This window comes from Leopardus geoffroyi, chromosome A3 (genome assembly GCF_018350155.1).
Source record: "Leopardus geoffroyi isolate Oge1 chromosome A3, O.geoffroyi_Oge1_pat1.0, whole genome shotgun sequence".
NCBI lineage: Eukaryota > Metazoa > Chordata > Mammalia > Carnivora > Felidae > Leopardus > Leopardus geoffroyi.
In genome coordinates, this window is record NC_059336.1 from 116,692,925 (window position 1) to 116,717,458 (window position 24,534).

The following is a 24,534-nucleotide window of genomic DNA, read 5'->3' on the forward strand; positions in this document are numbered from 1 at the left end:
TACCACTCAAGTGATAATAAAGAATTCAACAGAGGAATAAATTCTAACTAGCAAACAGAACAGGAGAAGAAATCATGAGCGATTTCAAGAGCACAAAGCTCTTGATGGAGGAACTGAAGCAGCCATAGCTGAAAAGATGCAATAAGGGGCTAGAGCAGAGGAGGGAGCCCATTTGCTGGGAGGCACCACAGTGAGTACTGATAAGGGATCCCCTGGAAGGGTGGAGCAGAGTAAAGAGAGGGAGAATGGTTCCACATGTCTCTGCCCCTTCTCAACCCCAGTTTTCCAGACTAAAAGGTAGCAGGATACTTAACTAGAGGGGAAAGAAGGAACGCATCTCTGAAAGTTCAGGTGGACTGGGGGCGCCTGAGTGGTTCAGTCGATTAAGCATCCAATTCAGCTCAGGTCATGATCTCAAAGTGTGTGAGTTCCAACCCCATGTCAGGCTCATTGCTGTCAGCCCAGAGGCGAGTTCCAATCCTCTGTCCCTCTCTCTGCTCCCCCTTCCCCACTTCTCACATGCTCTCTATCTCTCTCTCAAAAATAAATAAACATTTTTTTTTTAATTAAAAGAAAAAGTTCAGGTGGACTGGAAGAACTAAAACTGCTGGCAGGAGTGTTCATACCCAGAGTGGTATGTCCATCATGCTGATGCTGGGGAGCGGGCATCAGCAAAGTGGCCAGGCCCTGACGCCATCAGGCCAATCCTGACAGTAAGAACCATCTATGTACACTGAAGTTCCTATCAGCATCGCTGGTCAATCCTGTTTAAACAAAAGGTGCTGATTCAGGATCACTCAGCATATGAATAGCCCAGCAGAATGAAAAAGAAATATCCACAACATAAAAAACACTGATCCCAGAGAAAACAAAGACACATTAGGTACCAGAGATTAATTGGAGAGAGAAAGCTCTTTAGAAAGATTCAAGGCTGAGAAGAGGGGAGAATGAAGGTATGAGAGAAATAATAAAACAAATTTACTGGAGATGAAAGAGGTGTGTGTTTTCTGATTGAAAGAACCATCAAATGCCAGAAGGAATTTTTATAAAGATCCATATCTAGATACATTGTCCTGAAACTTCAGCAACTCAGTGTTAAAGATCCTAAAAGCCTCCTAGAAGAGAACAAACATATTGACGATAAAGAAATTAACAATAAAACTAGCCTCAGACTTCTCCTCAGTCACACAGATGTTAGACAACACTGAAATGAGGCCTTCACATTTCTGAAGCAAAATTTCTAATCTAGAAACTATAGCCAGGAAAGCTATTGAGCAAGTGTAAAGACAAAATAAAAATATTTCAGATAGTCAAAGATTCACAAAGAAGTTTCACCCAAAGGAAGTTTCCTAAGGATGGTAGGACTAATGGAAGATCCCAGTGAAAATAAATTCCAGAATATTGGCTGTGCAGAAGCCCAGAAAAGCGACTGGCACAAATTAAAATAGGAAATCAGTGTCTTTGAGAAGAAGGGAGAGATTTTTTTCAAGGAATATATAAAGGCGTTAGTGATACAGTATAAAAGGCCGATAGAAAATAAATAGAAAAAAGAAAGAAAGAAGGCAGATACAAAATAAAAGAGAAGAGCAACTAGAAATTTCTGGAAAAACAAACTGCACAAGGAATTCTGGATTCAAATAGAAGGCAAATTAAAACATGCCACAATTTTGACAAGTGACAGTGTAAGAAAAAGACTATTCATTTGATCTGATGCTAGAAATATTCTTCATGAAGTAGGTTGTGTTATTTCAACCTATAGAGAAGATCACAAACATAACCCTTCTTCACTGCCCTGGGAAAATATAGTCATCAGTATAAAATCTCTGTCTACTGGTTGGCAAGGTTTAGCATCAATCTGTAAACAAACACAAGACTTAATCACTCGTATGCAATGTTGACGATGTGAAAGAAAAGCCCAGCTGACCTGAGAGGTGGATGTGGGTGAGGAAATTGCAGAGAAGGGCAGAAAGACCAATAAATAGCCTCAACTTTTAGTGAGGAGAGCCAGGTGGTAGTGTCTAAAGCTCATGGAACAAGTAATAAATTGGAAAGTTAACAAGGTAAGCAATAAAAAAGTAAAAAGGTTTTTAAAAACAGTCAAGAATTAGAAGGGGAAGAGTGCCATTTTTCTAACTGTCCCATCATGTAAGGAGCCTACAGCCAATAAATAACACGACGATCACCATAGTCAGAATTGTAAAGGCAGCCACCAAAAGAAATTAGAAATCTTTAAAGATGTCTCTGGGATTTGGAGACATAGTAGCTTTAAAAAATTATTATTATGGGGATGACTGGGTGGCTCGGTCAATTAGGCTTAGGTCATGGTCTCACAGTTCATGAGTTCGAGCCCCGCGTCAGGCTTCTGTGCTGACAGCTCAGAGCCTGGAGCCTACTTCAGATTCTGTCTCCGTCTCTCTGCCCTCCCCTGCTCATGCTCGCTCTCTCTCTCTCTCAAATGTAAAATAAAACATTAAAAAATGTTCTTAATAAATAAATAAATAAATATTATTATGAGCAATTCAGAACTCTTTGACTTCCAGCCACATGCATATATTACTTTGATTTTTAAAAGCCGTTGAGTACCTGCTGTATGGCAAGCATTGTGTTAAATACCAGGTATTTAGAGATGATACCAGCCTTATAGCAGAAGCATCTACAGAAATAAATGATGCCGATTTAGGAGCCCTTCCCAGAAATGTGTTTGTGTAAATTGGAAGAGAGGAAGCAGGGCAGGGAATCACACTTCACAGCTTGGCCGATTTGGCCAACCGATTAAAACTGTTGGTATAGAACCGCCACAGAGGTGAATTAGGACAAGCCTTTAGGACTTGGGGGCTTGGAGACTTGACATGGTTCCTTTAGATTGATAGTATTCTAGGCAGGCAGATAGAGTTACTGACAGTTTGGAGCTGTAAGGGTCCTTAGAGAGACTCCATCCAACCCTTTCATTTTACAAACAAAGGAGGCTTGGTTGTGGCAGAGCTGGTCCTTCTGATTCAATCCTTCTGATCGCAAGTTTAGTAATAGATAAAAGGAGCTCCACGTTAATACGCCCTTCCGAGCACAAAAATCAACATCGTTCACATATCTGCTAAGGGCTACGCACCATACTGGCCACTTCATGCGTGTTATTTAACTTCATCTCCACAACAGCCACATGAGGTAGGCTACACCCATATTAAATGTGAGCAAACTGAGGTTTAACAATTTTAGATAATTTGTCTGAAGTTTAGAATTAGACACAGGGCCTGGACATGAAAGAGTCTGTCTGACTTCAAGGTTCATGCCCTTTGTTTTCTGGCCCATAATTTGGTACCCTGCTGACTGAGATAAGAGCCACACATCCCTATATTGGTGACCAGAGGTAAAAATAATGACCATTTCATATTTCATGATTGAGCATATCAACATGATCCACTAATAAGGGAAGCATGATCCTGGCACTAAGCAAGGCTCTTTGATCGGCTTCTCTGCTCCCCCATGGCCCACCCTGGGGGAGGGTCTGTGAGCTGCCCAGCCATCCATCTTAATTACGAGGGACCCCAGGAGCCTTTGAGTAGCCCCAAGCTATTCTGAGGAAAATAAACAAGAAACAGAAAAGAGGGAGGGGAGATAGAAATGCTCACTGACTCTAAAAGATTTATACTGACAATATCCCAAGGAGCTTATGAAATGTATTTTTTCCTTTTTTTTTTTTTCTTTCTTGAGACGGAAAAGCTGCTGATGAAGAGATAGCTCTCAACTAGAGTTTCATTGACAGTGAAAATACTTTAAGCTCAGGCTCTTATTGATAGTCCAGTTGCACAAAATAAAATTCATATAAACATCATCTCACATATTAGAACTGGAAAAATAATCCATCTTCCAGTCAACTTTGAAAGAGTCCCGTTATTGAGCTACTGAATTACAAGGACAGAATTTACATGTGTTTCCACACCCAGGAGGGAAGAACACTGGTGCAGGAGAGCCCCAAGTCCAGCACCTGCAGTATGATTTTCTCCCGCTGGGAACTTGAATTTCCCGGGGTGGGGTATGTGTGCACGTGCACGTAATCTTTCTGAGAAGAGGAGAACATCTCCTTCATCTTGCCCACATTCTTTCCCTCAATAGCTCAAACACCTGTTTTCAGTATGACTTTCCACCAACCTGAAAACATCCGAGTACGATCTCAGACCAGGGCACAGTTGTTGCTTCCATATGTGTGACATGCTGCCTTCGTCCTAAACCCAGACCATGCCCCGACGTATCTAGAGCAAGACTGTGCCCCAAGACATGCTTCCAGGACTCTCATCTACTCTGGATAGACACACATCAATCTGGTATTGGATACCCCAGTCAATTCCAGAGTCTATCCCCAACATGGCACCTTTGCTTACAATAGTAACAATCTAAACATGTCACATTTGCATTTAGTCACATCCCTGCTTAGTGTAATTAGTACTATAGGATGAGGTCAGGTCAGTATTGATCCCCACCATTCCCCTACCATACCAGATTAACCTTCCTGAAGCACCACTCTGATACTGTCACTTTCCTGCTCAAAAACCTTTCCAAACATAGAAGTGAATACCTCCAGCCAGGAATGAAATGTCCTGTATGGTCTTGCCCCACACTCGCTGCCCTAGTCTTCCTTGTGCCCCAGCCTTGTCTTCAGGTAGTACCCCTCTGCAGCCAAGTGCCTCTACACATTTTCTACGTTTATGCCTTTACTCCTCTTCCCTCAAGCCCCGCATGGCCGGTTCTGCCAATATCTTTGTTTTTCTCTCCCTTTAAGACCTAGCTCAAAGGTCATCTTCTTTATGAATCTTCCCAACTGAACCTAATGTCTCCTTCCTGGGGCCTCCCAAAGTGCCTTACCTGTAGATGTCTTATGACTTTATAACCTCTGCTTTTGATTGTAGTTATTACAGTGATCTCATCACCCCTACTGGACCTGGAATTCCTTAAAAGCCAGCACTGTGTCTGGTTTATGTCTGTGTCCCCAGGGCAAAGCCAGTGCCTGGATGTTTGCTCAACAGTGGAATCCAGTAAATGAAATTTGAGGGCAAGAAAGAGTGAACAGGGAGCCAGTGAACAAATGGATTTGGTTCAGTACCCCACTGCCTGCCTTCTTCTCTTCCTCCCCCTCTGAGTTCCTGAGCTGTACAGCTTGGCCACAGTGCACCCTGATCATGTTTTAAGATAAGGGATACAGTGGGATAATGAGAAACATATAAGGTAAAGAGCACTGGTTAGGAATCCAAACCCCTGGAGTTTGATTTGGAGTTTCAAATTAAGATGTTGGACAAGTCATTTCTCCATTTTGACCTCTAGTCTGCTTCTTTAGGAAAGTTAGGGCATCGTATCACGTGATCTTTAAGTCCTGTCTAGTTCTGATATTTGATTCTATTCCCTTTCTTCTACCTCTGTACCCATGACAAGAATACCTCTCCCATTGTAAAACAGAGTAATAGTATAGATTATTTACTGAGGGTTGTAGAGCACTTTCCACTGGCCCATCTGCCATGCTGAAACTTCCCAGCAATTACAAAGGGTGCAGTTTGCCATGCTGACCCCTGGTCCCCAGTCCAGCTCAGAAACAGTCTTGCACTGACCTCATCCTGATTATAACTGGAAGTCACATTTATCTACTTCCAGAATATTGCAAATCTCCAGTTCCTGACACAATACCTTCTCCTTAAAGAATGCTTCTGGTAGGGATCCCTTCTTTCATCTGTATCATTCTCTACTGCTGACTGCTAGTTCATTTACCTACCTGGTAAATTGGGTTGTCTATAGAAGGAGACCAGCTTGAAGTGCTCAGGAGTGGTTTAAGAGGGCTGAGCACTCATTAGCTGGTTCCCACTGGAGGAGTCGGGAATCTTGGAATAGTCTTCCACTGCAAAAGAAGCAGCATCAAATGATCCGAAACTTCAGTGCAGAAGTGTGACAAGTGAAATTAATGCATCAGAAGGAATGCCTGGAACAATAAAATGGTGCTGTGCTTTTATGCTGACAGTAATCCCCATGAATACAGGTTTCTTGTAGATCACTTGGCCTATACTACTGGAATTAGGGTTGGCTTGCCCCAGAGGCATATTTTGCCACAGGCACGGCACCAGAGAGGATTTGTAGGGCTTTCTTTATGGAGACCAGTTACAAATCCACATGACGCATAGACTCGAGCTGAAATGGATCTTAAGAGATTATTGAGTTCAGCCAACCCTTCTCACTCGGTTTTATAAACGAGAAAACTGAAACCTGAGAAAGTTAATGCTTTGCACAAGATCACTCAGCTAGTAACCAAAGGAGCATGAGCTGTGAACTTGACTACTACATAATAAGTGACCCAAATGCTGCCTCTCCAAGCCACCCACCTGTCAAGGAAAACCTTGAACTGGTCAGAGTTATTTGAGATTGTAGAGCCAATCCATACATTCCTGAGAAACTCTGAATTGGCCATAAATAGAGTGCTAAGTTGGCTTGAATGTGATATGAAGAACTCAGCTTTTATTTAAACTGTGACCTGTAGGGTGGCCTGAGATGCCCCCAGAGTGTGCTTTGGTTTGTAGGGTTTGGAAACACCCTACATGGTTGTTTACAAAATGGCACTAGTGTCCTGGCTCCATTCTTGGCACATTTTGGAGGCAGCGACTATTTAGGCTGTCCCTCTAGACCAGGCTGTAAATCCATCAGAACATCTTAGCATCTGGGTTGGGTTTCTCATGCTGGTTATTCTATGGGGATTAGGTAATACCCCCTATTTTTCTCCAGTTGCCTGTGAGACTTTGTTAATCGTGCCTATTGGCTGACAAATAATCTGTAAACTATCATTTCTACTTTAACTTAGAAGACAGTTGAAATCAAGTAATTGATGATTTAATAGGGGCCTTCCTCTCCACCCAAAACTGGGTAAAGTACTCCCCATGCTTATCTCATATAATCTTTACAACCACCCTTTGATATAGGTGTTTTCATTGCCATTTTACAGATGAAGGACCTGGGACTCCAGTACATAGAACTAGTGAGACAGGGAACTAAGGTGAGAGCCTTAGTAAGTCCAGAATTACCATTCTCTTGCTTCAGGCTTTGCTTTTCACAAAGATGATCTAAGAAAAGGGAAAGAGGGTTGTGTGTATGGGAAGAAGGTGAGAAAGGTCTACACCATTGCTGACTTTAGTGCCATTGGTCTCTATATCCTGCCACGAAGATGCTGCTGGTGCTATCTGTACACACCTGCAGAGTCACCTTGTCTGTCTCTTGCCAGGCTCCTTCCTGCTCCTCAACACCTCAGCAAACTCCAAGCACACCATCCTGAGCCCATGGATGAGGAGCAGCAGCGAGCACTGCAGCCTGGCTGTCTCAGTGCACAGGCATCTGCAGCCTTCTGGGAGGTATGTTGCCCAGCTACTGCCCCACAACGAGGCTGGAAGAGAGATCCTTCTGGTACCCACTCCAGGAAAGCATGGGTAAGTCCCTCCCCATGTCCAAAACTGATGATATAAAAGGCCATTTGGCTTTTGGCTGCAAATTTCCAGAGTCTGTGACATCTACTTAAAACTCACAGTCATCTTTCAATGGGTAGGGTCCAGATTGAGCCATTATTGCTAATATTCCCAAGGCAGTGTCTCAGACACTGTTCTGTAGGGCCCTTTGGCTGCCCAGGCTGGTGGTCCTTCCAGAGGCCAGAAGACCAGCTGGCAAAGTGGGCATTTAACGAGTGGGTGTTAAAAGTATTTATTTCCCAAAGTACAGATGGAGCCAAGAAGAAAACAGCCAAGGGGAGTGTTAAAAGGCCAAAATGAAAGTAATTTAATATGCTGGAAATGGGATTTTACCATCAGGACTTGAGCAGGTAGGGAAAGAGCAAATCATTGTAGCCACCTAAGCAGGTCGTGCAGGAGTGTGGGACCCCAGAGAAGAACTGGTCAGGGATACCACAGTGGTATCAATTCAATAGAGATTGGAACAAGCTTCATTCCAGAACCTCTGAGGCTTACACAATACTGAAATCACACCAGATACCCATGTCCGTGGGCTCCTCAAGCTTCCAGAAGATATTCACTTGCTTACTCAGTGATCCACTGGGCCTCTAGAAGTAGTAACATTGGAAAGCAAATTTGAACCAGGGTATCTCTGTGCATACCTTTTTTTTCTTATTCCATAAGAATAAATGCCATCATAAAACCCCACTTTTGAGGGGCCCCAGATCTGATTAGTTTATAATCAAGGGTGAAAGATCTTTCTTTGTGGCATGTTTACAGAAGATAGACTTCAGATTTCTATCTAAGCTTAGCGTTAGCTTCTTTCTAAGAAAATATCTTTCAGAGGAGTCCCATCCGAACAGTGATATTACCCATTGTTTACCTCCATGGTGTGCTGGGTCAGGAGGGGATAGCCTGTCTACTGCTTTTCCAAAAAGCTCTATGGCCTCCTTAATAATTTCTTGAAAATCTCCACCCTACTCTCCTACTGCTGACTCATCTGTATTTAGCTGTGCTTCAAAAAACTACAAGCTCCTACAGTCCCAGGAGGAATAAAATCTTAGCTTCAAGATGGATGTTGTCCCCATACCTAAACTCTATATCCATCTTCATGCCTCTGAAATGCCTCGTTGGGCTGGATGGGAGGGTCCATCCAGCCAGGTACCAAGTACCAAGTACCTCTGGTACCAAGTACAAGTACCAGTACCAAGTGCCTCTTCCTATGTTCTCCAGAAGTTAGGAATGTTGGGTGTCCGGGCTGCCTCCTATTTTAGATGTGCTGTCCTTGGGGCCGAACTTCCTTCCAGCATGGCCTCCCTTTCTTGGGAGAAGCCCAGATGGTAAGGCCTCCCATCCATGGGCAGAGCGGGTGCTGGCCTCTGCTGCCATGCCATCCTGTAGGCGTCTGCCCAGTCTCATGAACTTGACTTCTGCACTCAGCATTCTTGCCCCACCAATCCTGGAAGAGACCAGACAGCACTGCTCAAGGCTGCTGAGAATTCAGACCATCAATCTGTTAAAGAGTGTGGTTGGAGGCTGGGACTCATTGATGTCACAGGGTGAAGTGGAGTTCAGAGTCTCCCTGAAGTGCAGGCTGAGAATGTGCATGCATGTGAAGGAAGAGTGCCAGAGGGATTTCAGTGCTTTCTGAGTAGCAGAGCCTAGTCCCCTGGATAGCATGGTTTGGAAGACCACAGCTCCTCCCAATGACTAGCCATGGGGTCTTGCGAAGACATTTCCCCTCTTTATCTTCCTATGCATGCAACTACCTCGTGAGTTCCCACTTAACAAATGAGAAAACTGAGGCAGAGAGAGGAAATAGGAAGTGATATGGCCCAAAGTGGACTCCAGATCTCCCCTTCTCTCATTAGTGCACTTTCCAGGAAACCCATAGCCTCTCAGCAGGAACTCAGAGGGAAAGGGCAGAGCCAGGGAAAAGGAAATGGAAGGCGAAAGAACCTTACAAAAGAGATCCACTAGATCCTCTAGATTTGAGACAGATGAGCACAGGGGGCATATGATGGCCACCTTCCCTTCATAGACAATGAGAATAGGGAAAGGAAGACAGCACAGTGTGGGCAGGCTGTGATTCTCCCCAGTCTCAAGGCCCATCATGCTAGCCATTGCATTTTTTCCCAGAGCGACTCTCCCACTGTAGGAATTGGCCTGCCCCCTGGAAAGTGGGAGTTGAAACAGGAGAAAGGAAGCAAGTGTGCTGCGGCAAGCCCCCTGACTTGATGCCTTTGCTTGGGGCTGCCCTACATCTACAGGGCCTTTGCCTTAGGCTGAGTTCCAGGCATCTCTGTGTAGAGATATTCTCCCTTAGTCCTGACAGAGCCATCTTGGAGTTTGGGGATCAGCAGGAGTGGTTCCAAATTGAAACTAAAGATGCCTGAGACAGCCTCCCCACCCCTAACAAAATCAATGTGGTGAGGATAGAAGGTGGCAGCTGAAGGGGCAGTCCACAGACTGTCCTGATGCATGGAGGAGCTGTGCTGCCCCAGGCATCTTGGCAAGCTGCAGGGCACAGGCACTTGTTCAACACTTCATAGAGCTCTAGGTATTTGTGTAGAGTTGGATCTGGGTTGCTCAGCCTCAGCACTATTGACATCTGGGACCAGACAATTCCTTCTGTGGTCACTGTCCCGTGCATGGCTCCCCAGCTTCCCAGGCCTCTACCCACTGGATGCCAGTAGCATCTCTCCTGGTCATGGCAACAAAAATGTCTCCAGACATTGCCATATGTCCCCTGGGGGGCAAAATTGTCCCCTTTGAGAACTACTGAAATAGCTAGAGAATTTTAGAGCTGGGAGGAACCCTGAGATTTACCTCAAGATTCAACCTTGTCAATTCTCAGGAGTGGGGACTGAGGCCCAGAATGGGGAAGGGACTCACTCCATGTCATGTGATGAATGCCAGTGTTGGTAGACAGGTGTCTTCAGCCCTACACTCAAGTCTGTGTGCCAACCACTGTACTGATTCCTCAGTTACATAGATCTGTAAGGTGCAGTCTCTACCCTTGAGTATAATAACTGCTATCTACACTTTTTAACACTTCCCAGATGTGACTTCCCAGTCAACACTGTGCACTTTACGTGTATTTTCTTATTTAATACTCACCAACACAATGAAGCAGTCACTGTTACTATCTTCCATTTCACAAATGGGGAAATTCAGTAAGATCAAACAACCTTCCCAAGGTCACTGGCTAGACAGGGTGCAGGAGGTCTGAACCTAAGCAGACTGACTTCAGACTATTTTTGCCCGTTGCTGGAAGAGCTTAATTAGGCCATGTTGCTGCAGCAAAAAAATCAGTATTCTATGAATCAAAGCCCTCAGTTTAGGTCCTAGTTCACTATTCCTCAGTTTGGAGAACCATTACTCATTGGGTACTTTCTATTTGGTAGGACCATACAGGTGCTAGAGATACAAAAGACTAGCCTTTGATGGTCTATGAAAGGATTTTCCATGAATGAGCTCTATGACTTCAGGGTGAATCCCACCCCTACTAAACCTCAGTTTCCCCATCTGTGAAGTGAGGATGATGATGCCAGCCCTACTCATGTGGTGCTGTGGAGTTAAAGAATAAAAGACGTAAAGGGCTTTTCACACTAAGCAGGATGCACATGTAAGAGACCATTATTTAATACCCTAATCTGCTCTGTTCTGCTCAGAATTGGGGAGCACAAAGGACTAAGACTCATCCGCTCTCTGATTGTGGGGTTGGTGGCAATCTCAAGGATCCTTTGGTTTTGAGGTCCTTGGCACTTTGCCTCACTGAAGTTCACTCCCTTTTATGTCGGAGACGACCCGACAACATGGTGCTCCGAGTGGTGAGGGGGACACAGTGAAATCCTTGTGGTGATGACAGTGATAATTACAAATGGGGCTGGCTTCCTCTCAGGACAGAACATGGGTGGTTTGGGGACTGCTATTTGCAAAGCAACATTCTCCATTTGTAGTAACAAGGGAGGAGAGTGTCATAACACAGTCAGCTGGGGAGAGCTTGACTCATAGGAGTGGGCTGGGGAAGGACAAGCCTGAGGCCACTGAGTCCCCCAGACACCAAGTCGTGAGTATGAAGTGCAACACTGGGGGAGCAGCAGCCTGCCTGGAGACACCGGAGGCAAGGACAGGCAGTCGGGGAGCCCCAGCAGCTGCTCCCTTCCTTGCCTCCTGGAAAGCAGCCACATACATGAGGTCTAGTGAATCACAGAGCATGAGCGCCCGCCTCTGCCAAGGAGGCCTGGCTTTGGCCTGGGTCTCCCAGGGGATGCAAAGGGATGAGTGCCTGGCCGGCTCATCTGCTCATCTGCCCTGCCAGAATGGCCACAGGAGCACAGAAGCAGAGAAATGCTCTGTCAAACAGCCCAGCCCTGCTGGCCACAGAATCCAGCAGGCATAGGACATCTTAACTAGAAGTCAGAGGTTACAAAGTCCTCATGAATTGAATGAATATGATAATCCCTATTTAGAATGGTGAGCTGTGAAATGGTATAAGGAAAATGGTTCACGCTGTGCCAACCATATTAGGTACTTAACACATGCTAGACGCTTTCCAGGGTATCCATCCCTCTAACAACCATGGATCCTGTGCCTCCCAGGCACTAGGTGTTGGGAATACGCAGCCAAAGAGGACACAGGCACAACCTTCAGGGAACATACAGTCCAGTAAGGAGGATTCAGCACGTGCTTGTGCAGATGGCTTTAAATGGGGGCCCAGAGATACTAAGGAGCAGAAGTTTCCAGTGTGACATTGGTGCCCTCCTGGACTCAGGACCCCAGGCTCAGGGGGTGGGGGTGTTTGGGGTTGTAGGAGTGCCTCCTCAGTTCCTTCCCGGACACCCGAGCACACGCCTTTCTCCTGCAGCCTTGGGTATCCGGGGACTTTATTGTGTGTGACCAGAGCTACACAGTGTGTAGAGGGAAAAATTGGGCCCTGAGGGGATAGAAGTTGCCAATCATTTGAATTACTAATACTTGAAAAGATGCTTTAAACCTAAAGGATCTGGGGATACTCAGGCTTGAGCCATGATAAGCTGTCAGGGCCATTCTGTAGCACAAACAAGGTTCATCACAGAAGGTGGCTGAGAAATAAGGCTCCCCTCAGCACAAAGCTTCACCTTTCTGCAGGATCTTAACCCCTACCCTCAGAGGAGACCTGAGTTCCTTCTCTCTTGTCCACTGGGGATGCCAAGGCCCTGAGGGGTGATGTGACGTGATGAAAGACGAAGTGTGAGCTCTTGGTCCTCCGGAGCCCTGCTTTCTTGTACTCTCTTCTATCTCCTGGCTGAACAGCTGCATCAGGAAATCCTCAAGCTCACTGCCTTCGGCTTAAGATCCGCAGCCACCCACCCATGGTGAAGAAAACCCTATGTCCGTGCTGGGTACCGACACAGCTGCCATATTTATTTAGACCAGTCAGTTCTGGCCAAAGATACCAGCTTTAAAACCAGAACAATCCTAATGGGAGAGCTGCCAAAGTCATTTAATTCAAAGCAATATTGACTTGTGGGTGTGGCAGTGCTGTGTCAGTCCTGGCTCCCCTGCTAATCTGCGGCTCTTCCCAGCCTCAGTTTCTTCCCTTCCCAAGGAGAGATTCCAGCTGCATTTTGTCCCCTTCCTCATCCTGCAAGGCCAGCTGCCTCACCTCAGGTGGTCACTGAGGACTGGGGTAGCAGGAAACAATTTTCCCCACCCCGGAGTCCTGCTCTTTGTCCCTAGTCTGGCTTACAAGACAGTTACCCCCTCTTGACGCAGAGACCTTCTGCTGCAAATGTACAGAGCCCTGAATTCTCCTGTAAATAGACCGAATGGTCTCAGCAGGCTGAGCGAGGGATAGGCTTCGGGCAGGGCAACATGGAAAGATGCCACTAGGCATGTGCTTCTGAAAGGATGCCTGACTGCCAAACTGTGCCGGATTTAACTTCAGTTGGCCCAGGGTGGTGTGGCAGGTCTGGACAACACAGGGAGATCAGGGGCCTGTGGCATTCAGCACCCTCTAGCCAAAGTCCTCCTCACATCTTGCCTGCGTGATAAACGGGATCGAGAATAAAAAAGGTGATCATTTATTGAAATTGATGCCCTCAAGTGGCAGTGTCACAATGATTTAATTTCAGACCCAGCATTTTCTCCCTTTCAAAGTCATTCAGAGTGTCGGCTTTTCTCTTTTTCCCCTTGGTCTGAATAACACACTAATAAATATACAATAAGGGCTTTAATGTCTGGGTGATTTACACTAAAAAGAGAGAGCCATTCAGAGGCTTTAAAGACAATTTTTAAAAGCCTTAACACCCACACCCAGGCTTGTCAGGTGCATATTTGTAGGACACCTGGTCACGGGAATAGTCACACAGGTTGTGGTTCTCCGAGCATGAGACTTGGATCTTTAGTGTGCTTGGAAGTAGCTCCCACACACAGTGTGAGTTTAGGCAAGTCTCTGACTGTCTATGAGCCTCAGCTTTCCTATCTGTAAAATGGTAATAATTGGCATGCCTCATAAGGTTGTTGTGAGGATTAAATTAGATGACATGCAGAACAGGTGCTAATAGTGCTTTGTTCCTGCTCCTGGCGGCCCCTCGAAGGGGCAGAGGAGCAGGGCTGGCCTTCCTCCAGGAAGCGCAGGGCTGTGTGGGATTGGGTATGAGGACAGCCACAGTTTCACACCCTCTATCCTCAGAGTGACTGCTTGTGTTCCCTAAGTTAGGCCCCAAAGGACCAGTCCCATTGGCTGTGCTTGGATTCGCTGTATTTCTCATCCCTGTGAATAGTATTGTTGAAGCAACTACTGAAATGCTAGTCCTCTCTAGAATACTTGGATTTGAAGCCATTAATATGATAGGTCTCAAGCTTTGGCGGTACAAATCAGAACCACCCATTTTATAAAATTTGTATAGCTTAGTCCCATGCAGAGTGATTCTGATTTTACTCATCTTGGGAAGGGGCATGAGCATGAGTATGTCTAGAAAAGGACACAGGGATTCTGGTGTGCATCAAAAATTAGGGATCATGGCAAATACCTCACCTTAAATTAGTTGATTACATAAGCTGGTAACTGTCTACAATCATTTGCTAAATACTAAAGACAGAAGGTTGGAAGAAAGCTAGGAGAAATGAGATACACTTGTGTGCAGGGTGTAGCGTCCTATTTCCCCCTCACAGGTACACATGCTAGTTGACAAGGTTTCCCCCTGTGGCCTGATCCTGCCTGTGTGGTCCCCATCTGGAACAACTGGGTAAATCCAAGGCTATTTAAGGGACTGGTCTCCACCAGTGCATCTACTCAAGACACATCTATCATTCTCTCTCCAGAATTACTGTGGCTTTTAAGGCCATAGGGGACTAGAGAGAATACAGGGTGGACTAGAGAAAGCTGGACTTTTCAGAGTCAGAGAGATTCTCCATCCATCCATCCATCCATCCATCCATCCACATCCATCCATCCATCCATCCATCCATCCATCCATCCAAACATCCACAGCCACATCCATCCACCTACCCACCATCCATCTCTAGTCTTCAGAATGTCATGTGTTGACTTTCATGTAGGTCCCAGGTTAACATTGGAGCATGGCACTCCTTTTTGTTCTCAGGGGATAGATACTATGCTGTGAGCATTCATAGCAACTCTGTACAATGCATGTTCAGGTTCCAAGGTGCACCAACTACCATCAGCCCAGCAACTCATTTCATCTTCATTTTGATCTGTGTCATATATTATTTTAAAAAATTTTTAATGTTTATTTTTGAGAGAGACAGAGACAGAGCATGAGAAGGGGAGGGGCAGAGAGAGAGGGAGACACAGAATCCGAAGCAGGCTCCAGGCTCTGAGCAAGATGGTGACCTGTGCTGAAGTCAGACGCTTAACCGACTGAGCCATCCAGGCGCCCAGTGTGTCATATATGTTATTATCCTCATTTTACAGATAAGTAAACTGAATCTCAGAGAGGTTCAATGATTTTCCCTTTGTTATGGGGAAACACATATCTTTTGGGTGCTTTTTTTTTTTTTTTCTGGCTCTTGTGGTTTCCACAAGGAGGCATTGTATCATGTCTGACTCTGAGGAAACTGGCACCTGTTCTTATCCAGTCAAGTAAAGCTCTTCTCAAGAAGACTCAGCTGATATTTGGTCATCTAATTGATGGCCAGAAGCCCTGAAGGTCGAGACCTCAGGCTATGTATCTTCTTACTCCTTGCACAGGATGCTTGCCTGGCACAGCATCTGGCCCATAGTTAAGTGTTCTTTGTTAGGTGCATGGACACCAGGTCAGTTTATGGTAATCTACGATGCAACTCTTCTTAAACCTGAGCTCTGAGTCTAAGACTTAAAGCCCAATCCGAGATCATAGAAGAGTCTCCAATCAATAAGAAGATGAAAAGTATTTTGTTCCCACCTTTTGCCCCCGCCCAGGGATACATGTATAATCCTCTCTGGGGTTCAGGAAGCAGCTGTCAGAGTGCACCTCAACTGTGAAGGTTGCCACTAAGTACAAAGGACAATTCCTTTCCTGGCAGGTACAACTTTTGCTCATGATTGCTTTCATTGATGGGCGTCAAGAAAAATAAATGAAAAGACCATCGGCTTCTGCCAGTTTTGACCTTTGAGATTTGACAGCCTAGGGCTTGTAGGGGGGTTCTTTTGAGCTGGTTGCTTTCCTTTTTCCACTCTGCCCCGGATATTTGATGGATTAAACACTAGGAAGTTGAGAGAATGTGAATACCTCTAACCCCTTGGCTTGTCAGAATGGCATCTTGGAAAATCCCATAATGATAAATGTACGTTGTATGCAAAAAGAAGACAAAATGCATAACAATCAGGTTTCATCTAAGAAGTGTTTGTTGACCCTCACCTTTTCCCAGTGGGGAGGGAGATATTAAAAATAGGTGGAGGAATTTAGGGGCACCTGGATGGCTTAGTTGGTTGGGTGTCTAACTTTGGCTCAGGTCATGATCACACGGTTCATGGGTTCGAGCCCCACATCGGGCTCTGTGCTGACAGCTCAGAGCCTGGAGCCTGCTTCGGATTCTGTGTCTCCCTCTCTCTCTGCCCCTCCCCTGCTGGCACTCTGTCTCTCAAAAATTAATTAAAATGTTTAAAAAAATTAAAAGAAAATAGGTGGAGGAATTTAGGCAATAAACCATTAATGTCAAGCCATTCACTCATTCATTCCATCAGGTATTCTGTCAACAAACGTTTATGAGTCTTGATTGAACTCTGATGGCTCATCCTGCCTTCAAGGAGCTCACAGTGAGGTTTAGTGTTAGGTGACAAGGGACGTGTCATCCACAAGGGATGCTGTGGGGAAAGGGCTGTAATGAGTTTATGCATAGGACGTGTGCAGAGGGGTGTGGAGGAGTATATGCATGAATGTGCTGCTGGCTGGTAGGCAAGCTGGCCCAGAGAAGACAGCTTGAGCTGGCTCTGAAGGGAGGAGGGGCAGCAGTCAGGGGGGAAATGAGCCAAAGGCATGCATGCATGGAGGGACCATGTCCCAAGGCCCAACAGCTTGAGAAGTAGGTGGTGCTGGGGCTACATGATCACTTAGCCAGTCTGCCCCCATCCAGTCTCAGAGTTCTCACACTTCGTACGAATGTGCCTCTGGCTTTCATGGTAACAGTACCCATCCCCTCCTCACCAAGGCAGTCTCCAAAGAGAAGTCTCATTCCTGGACCCCCTCCCCCACCTCTTTCTGTAGCAAATGTCCTTCTACAAATACTCAAAAGATTTCACCCTGAATCCAGGCTCTTTTCTGGCTTTCTCTCCCTCTATTAGTTTCTTCCTCCCTAGTGAGGACTCCAGATTCCTATAGACAATCCATCCACGCACACAGCTGATTTCTGCCCCAGCACAAGTGGACTCAGGGCGCAAGCTATTTACACTTTTTGGCTACAGTTGGCTCAGACTCTAGGACTTTTCTGTCACCCCTCCCCTCCTCTTCCTTTGCAGCAAGAGTAGCTAAGGTGATTATTCCTTACGGATTGCCCTCCACTCCCATCTCCATCACAGAGACCCTTACTCATTCTGCAGTGTCCAGTTCAGTGTGACCTCTGATTTAGATTCCATGGATGGCATCTGCATGTGGCCTTGTGATGATCCAGCTACGAGGCCCTCTCCCCCACTAGTCAACAGGGATCCAGCATCCTTCCTTTCACTGCTGGCCCTCAAGTGCCAGCATGCAAAAGATGGGGAAAGAGTGAAGCTGCTGGCCAGGATGAGAAGGAGCTCACCCCACTTCTTCTGCTCCCCTTAATTTGTATAATTATAATGGAAAGGAAGAAGAGTGTTGTAGTCCATTCTGGCTGCTATAACAAAATACCAGAAATCATAAAAATCTATTCCTCACAGTTCTGGAGGCTGGAAATATAAGACGGGATGCCAGCAAGGTCATGCTTTAGTGAGGGTCCTCTTCCTGATTCACAGTTGGCACTTTCTCACTGTGTTCTCACATGGTGAGAGGGGCCAGGGAGCTTTCTGAAACCCCCTTTATAAGAGTGCTAATCCCATCCATGAGACCTTCACCCTCATGACCTAATCACCTCCAGTGGCCTTACCTCCTACTGCCAACATTTTGGGTTAGGTTTCAGCATAAGAATTTGGGTCCGAGTTGGGGGAGGCACGTTCAGACCATAGCAAGAAGAGAGGGATAGTTGCTTGGAATTTACTCAGTGGTGCCAAGCATTGTTCTAAGTGCCTTCCACGTGTCATGTCACTTAATATTATGCTCACTGCCATTCAATGAGGGAGGCAATTTTATTACCTGCATTTTACAGTGAAGAAGCTGAAGCTCAGTGAGGTTAAGTAACTTGCCCAGGGTCACACAGCTAGTAAGGAGCAGACTACATCTGAAGCCAGTCTAGCTCCACAGTCTACACTCCTACCATGCTCCCGGCCTCCCTATCACCAACCAGTAATTAAGAATATATTATTATTTGTGTATGATGATACATATGTAACATATCATCACTGTATAGTCTTCATAAATACCTAGCTACATATTTTCTGTGGTATGTATATAATCCTTCCCATCCAAAAATAGAGGGCAAAGTTCTAAGGCTTTTGGCCCAAGGAAGAACATTTTGGAAAGTGGCCAGCCTTAAGAATAGGAACTAGAAAGCCTGCCCTGCAGAAGGTTATATATAGAAAGTCCAACATGGTCCCAGCTTCCCTGTTTCCTGAAGATCTAGGCCAATCCAGGCCCCCTTGCCTGGGGAGGCCAGGTCTCTGTCTGTGGTGAAGGAGGCAGAACCAGGTGATGAAATTATCTGCTCTTTTAGTTGTAACGCAGAGTCCAGGGCACGGGTGTTGATGGCGGCTGAGTAAAGAAACACCATGAGCTGCATAATAGCCCAGCTCCACTTTGCATTCACTCCAGGCCTCAAAGCAAACCTCCCTATGTTTCATTACCTGGCCTGCTTCTGAGTTTTCTTTTTTCCCCTTTGTTTTGTTTATAGTACCACACTCACGTGTCTAGATAAACTCCTTGTTTTTATAACAGAAATGCATTTTCTTATGGTTCAGAGCCTTAGTTAAGAGCCATATCAACCATGGGACTTTGCATTTAAAAGGCTTTACAAAATCTACATGCGGATTTGGTACAATGTCTATTCCTGAGATGATCTTACATCACTAAGCTCCAAGAAGGAGTCTTCCCACTGTTGTCAAAATGCTGATCACTTTCCCTCCGTCAATGGGTACATCTTGTGGTTGTGAGAAAGGGGAGGGCACACAGTGAAGGCCACAGCTTTTCAAGAGGGAGCAGGCTGGGCCCAGGGCATAGGAACTGCCTGTGAGATATTCACCCAAGGACTTCAGGTTACCCGAGCATCGGGGGCCTCTCTGCACCTCTCAGGGCAACTTAGAACAAATGACTGGCACACAGTGGGAATCAAGAGAGGGCCGTGAGCCATGTTGCTTCCCTTGTGGCCCTACTTCTAGACTCAGATTTTGTTCTTCTCTGTCATATTATACTGTGGAATGTTTCTTGAAGTCTTTGAGAACAATAACCTCAGTGACTCCTCCTGGGCATTAGGAAGTCCCAAAATAGAGCAAGTCAAGAACTTGATAAGAGAACTAGCAGGTGAACATTGCACATTGCTAATCTCCTGCTTCAGATCCTTCAGTAAACCCCTGTGGATCTCAGGATCAAGTCTGAGCTCCTTTTCAGCATGGCACACGACCCCAATCTGGCCCTCCCCGTCTTGAGCTTACCCCATTCCTTTGGACCCATGCTTCATTTATAATAAGCTGTTCACAGTTTCCCTAACTGAAGCCAGCAGTTTCAACCCCTCTTCCTTCCCCCACCTCTCGGACCACCAAGTGCAATCTTTCCCCTCCTTCAAAAAAGAATCTCTTAGCTCTCAAGGCTTTCCTGGGACTCCAGACCCAGTCCAAGCAGTGTTGATTATACCATCCTTTACACCCACTTCTGTGGCTTGTTTCACATCTGTTACTGTTCTCAGCCCTGAGGCACATTTGTTCTTTTACAGGCATTTCTCACCAATTAGGCGTCCTAAGAATAGGGATGCGCATTATTTATCATTGCGTCTCCTCTGCCTTGCACAGAGCCTGACCCACAGAATATATTCAAGAAATGCTTTTTAAATGAACAAACCATCAAATTAATTGGACCAGGAACTCTGAGAATTTGAGATATGGTTTTAAGAAAAAAATGCATCTGGAAAGCTCTTGACCAAAATCCCATCTCCATCCTCCATGATATCTCACTTCCTTCTACTCAACCCCAGGTATAATGACTGATCCTCAGCCCACACCACTAAGCAAATGCTGGCATACATCAGCCTTGAAAAATAAGATGTTTCCCATACTTCCTGATAGCCCACTCTGGAATCATCTTAACCCCCTCAATTTTCCAGACAATTTCCTATATGCTTCCTGTGTGTTTTCTTATCTTCCACAAGAATCTTCTCCTTGGTATTCCCCCCTCCAACATCTTCCTCTTCTTAGTTTACCTATATTTACATTCCCAGTTAAGCACACCGACTCCTGTTGAGTTTTTTTTTTTGTTTTTTTTTTTTTTAATCTTTTCAGACAAGCTAGGATGAATTCCTATTGTGTTCTTTCCAACTATTCTTTAAATATTCCCTCCATTGTTTGTTTGTTTTTTTCCAGGACTAAAATCCCTCAATGACTGCATGAAATTCTATCATTTTTCTATTGGATGTTTACCTATAGGCCTCAGAGTGACTCCTCTGTCTGGATTTTTTTCTCCTGGTCACTTTCCCTAAGGAGCCTCTTGGTGCTCATTGAGTCTTCTCAATAGACACAGATGATTTTCATTTATAAAAATCCTCACATGTCTACCAACTTTCTTGATTAACTCTCTGCTTTTCTGTCTGACTTAAGGCTGGCCTCTTGGGTTTGGGGTCCTGGTGGCATCAGGTTCATTGTGTATGTGATTGAGCCAAGAAATTTGATGATTGGCAAAATGAGAGTCCAGATAGAAATAAAAACTTCTGTATTGCACTGTCCATGGTCCTTGAGTCCTTGGTCTTTTCCTGTGGCTGCCTCTCCAATTTCACATTCCCACATGACTATTTATGCTAATTTGGGTTAAAGGCATACTCTAGCCAGCAGAACTAGAAAAATATTTTAGACATAGACTCATCAAGCAGAAAATAATCTTAAAAGCCATTGAATCCAGTCCCTTTACCCTCACTCCAAACCAACGCAAGAGCCTCTTCCAAAGCTCATCTGACTTCAGCTTACCTGGTTCCAACCAATAGGATGCTCACCTCGAAAAGCAGACTGCCCCCTGTGAGGCAGCTTTTGCTGCCAGGAAGAACTTGCTAGTAGCCCACTGCCTTTGTCATCTTGAAAAGTTGTTGAATATCTCTGAAAAGTTGTTCAATTTCTTCAGGTCTCCTGTATCTCATCCATAAAATGGGAATAGTAATATCTATCTTACAGGAGCTTTTAACAGTGATAGCTAATATGCATTGAGTGTTTATCATCTTCTTAGCACTGAGGTATATAATTGAATTTAACACCACAATTTTCCTGTGAAGTAGTACTATGATTATGCATATGAGGCATCTAGGATAATTTGAGCTGATAGTGTATGTTAGTTCCCTCTCCTATTTCACGATTATCTGGTTGATCTTATATTTGTCCTCTGGAATCACATAGAACAAGCCTACTTTCTCCTAACAAGGCAGTTTTCATTTCTTTGAGGATAGTTCTCATGTCTCTTCTTAACTCCCCTACCACCCCCTGCCCCCACCAGGCTAAACAATTTTAGTTTCTTCTACAGCATATTTTGCGGAGCCACATTCTTCCCATATGACCTTAACCAGTGAAGTGGTCGGGGGGGGGGGGGCAGTTCTTCAATGATCTGGAAACCTCTACCCACCAGTGTAGCATAAGCTTGGCTCACTCTTCCCCTGAATCCTGCTGCATCCTGCTGTTTGAACCCCAGGCACCCTAAAGTTAGCAACCAGGAAGGCTGCTGGAGCATTTCATCAAAACCATTTTCTAGACAATTTGTGTCTTTTCTTCCCAATGGAGAATCCTCAAGTTTCTCTTGCAGGCAAAGGAGGCCTTTCTTGTTTGCTATTGACATTCCCAAAAATATCTGATTCAAAAAGAAATTTAATTTTGTCCCCCGCTTTCACATCGTCTAGCTTTGTTTGTCATCCTTGTGGTCCGCCAGCTTTGCCCCTTTGTTCTCCTAATTGCCAGAGACATTTTTATACTGAGTAAATTGCATCAGGCTCACTGCAAAATGAATCAATTTGGGAAGAGTATGAGCTACACTGTTGTCTTAAGTGTGCATTAACATTTAGATGCGTTATTTAAAACGGGTCTGGGGTTAGTGCCAGGGAGATAGCTTCATGACTATTCTGACTCATTCTCTGCAGCCAGACTCCACTGAATGGAACTGAGGAACTCTGAAACCCATCCCAGCCCTCCATCCCTCTAGGGAGGGCTTGAACTAGGTGAGATATTTTAAGAGCTCAGATTTGGGAACTTGATTGACAAACTGAGTTTGACTTGGTGATCTCAGAGCAAAACACAGCCAAGCATAGTAGACAATGGAGAGGAGAGATTCTCTTTCTCTCTCATCATATATCAGGCATGCACATGACATGTAGGTTTAAGTACAAATCACATGGCCAGAAGTCTTTGGTAGTAAAACAAAGCATGCACCAAAAAAAAAAAAAAAAAAAAAAAAAAAGAGAGACACCAGCCAACCCTCTCTAGTATAAAACTTAAAACAATGTTCTGAAAGCCAGTGAATAGGAAAAGCTGCAATCCAGATGATCATGTGGTGATTCAATGAGCTAATTCTTTTATCATCAAGAGGGTCAGGTAATATCTCCATTAGTAGCAGAAGGTTTAAAAATTGGAGAGAGTGGCAACACCAGGACAATTGCCTGATTTATGCTTTTTCAATCACCTGGGCTTATAGCCTAAACTGGTAATGGACTCCATCCATCAAAAAATTATTCCATCTGGCATCCTGGTTTCTGAAGAAATCTGGACGTCCTCGTAGAGAATTGGCCAAATGATATAATGCGTGTGAAAGGCCTTAGCACAGTACCTCAGTAAAAGGTGGTTGAATCTGTTTCGTTATGTTCAGAGATATGATGGTGCATTCGATACACAAGAGAAATAAAACATCAATTGTTTAATGCCGTAATTAAGATTCTGAAATCCTGAGAAGTACAGCTATGAAGATCATAAGGGTAGCACTTTCTCAAGGAGCTCTTCCCAGACACTTCTGTCCCTGGGCATCTCTTCTCTTTCAGCCTCTAAGGTCCTTTGTAAGTAACAGCTCCAATCCCATGGAAATTCACCAGCTTTGTGCATTTCTGCCCATTTTTCCCACTAGAGTCTGAACTTAGACAAGCATACTCAGTGCTTTCATTTTGGTGTCCTCAAAGTCCAAAACAGTGTCTAACACAGAATCGGCATTCAATAAATGTTTGTTGACTGAACAAGTAGAACTCAAAAATATTATCATGCTGCTTTCAAAGTTGAAGTAGATAAGGATATCTTACACCTTTCTGCTGGGAAGGCCTAAAGCATTAGGATCCCTGACCAGAGATAGAAAACAACGCATAAAGACTACTACTGCCAACCAGTATATTGCCTTGAAATAACAATAGCTACCGCTTGTATAGCACTTAATATACAGTGGGTATCATTCTAAGTGCCGTAACCTGTATTTATTCATTTATCTTCACAGTAGTTCCATGAGGTGACATATCATTTTCTTCCCCATTTTATGGATGAAGACACTGAACTTGTCAACAGTCCTACAGCTAGAAATGATTAGAGATGGAATCTGAACTCACAGGGTCTCACTCCAGAGCCCATGACCACCACACTACATGATGTAACCTCTCCAAAAGAGATGTGAGAGGGGCTCTCCCCAGGCCTCCCCCAGGTAGATCACAGGTGGCCCCATCAGGTGGCATGTCAAATAGACAGGGGCAGACACCAGTGAGGAGAGACTGTCTTCTCTATGTTTCATCTGAAATGGCATCTCCACTGCCTACCCAGGGACATATATCATGCAGGGCAGAGAAGCAGGTCCCTTATTTCAGCTACCCTTAGCCCTGGGAGGAGGATGCTATGCAAAGCCTCAGCTATGGTATTGGTTTGGGGAAAATGAAATCAGAACCTTTGCAGTGAGAATAGGAGAGAAGTTCCCTGCATAGCCTGAGGACAGGAGTGGAGAGAAGGAAGAAGAGGCATGTCAGACCTGCACTCCATCCAATCCCCCTTTAGAGCCCTTAGTCCTTCTATTTATAGGTGAAATTGAATAACAAACCACTAAGCAGATGGACATATACATAATGTATTATTGGGTAAACTGAGGCAAGATGGAACTAACATAGTCTGCATGCATTCTGGCTGCTGAGCTGGGACCCAGACTCCAGCCCTCTCACTGCTGGAGCCCCTACTCAAATCCCTGGACCCTGCTCTCTCCTCCACCCTGCTCAGTCAGGCTTGAACTGGCCTTATACATCAATGTGAATAGGATTCTCAAAAGCTTTAGAGGAAAAGTGAAAAACATCTCTCTCTTTTCCAGTTGGTTTATGAAAA

At 44.9% G+C, this 24,534-nt stretch overlaps 1 protein-coding gene across 2 annotated transcripts in view; it reads left to right on the forward strand.

Annotated features, from left to right (window-relative positions):
* The window catches only part of ALK (ALK receptor tyrosine kinase), a 704,322-nt gene that overhangs the window by 386,596 nt on the left and 293,192 nt on the right, over positions 1–24,534 (forward strand). For both annotated transcript variants that reach the window (XM_045447274.1, XM_045447273.1), the window contains exon 4: positions 7,247–7,448. In XM_045447274.1, the coding sequence (XP_045303230.1) occupies positions 7,247–7,448 (202 nt within the window). The remainder of the gene's footprint in view (positions 1–7,246; positions 7,449–24,534) is intronic.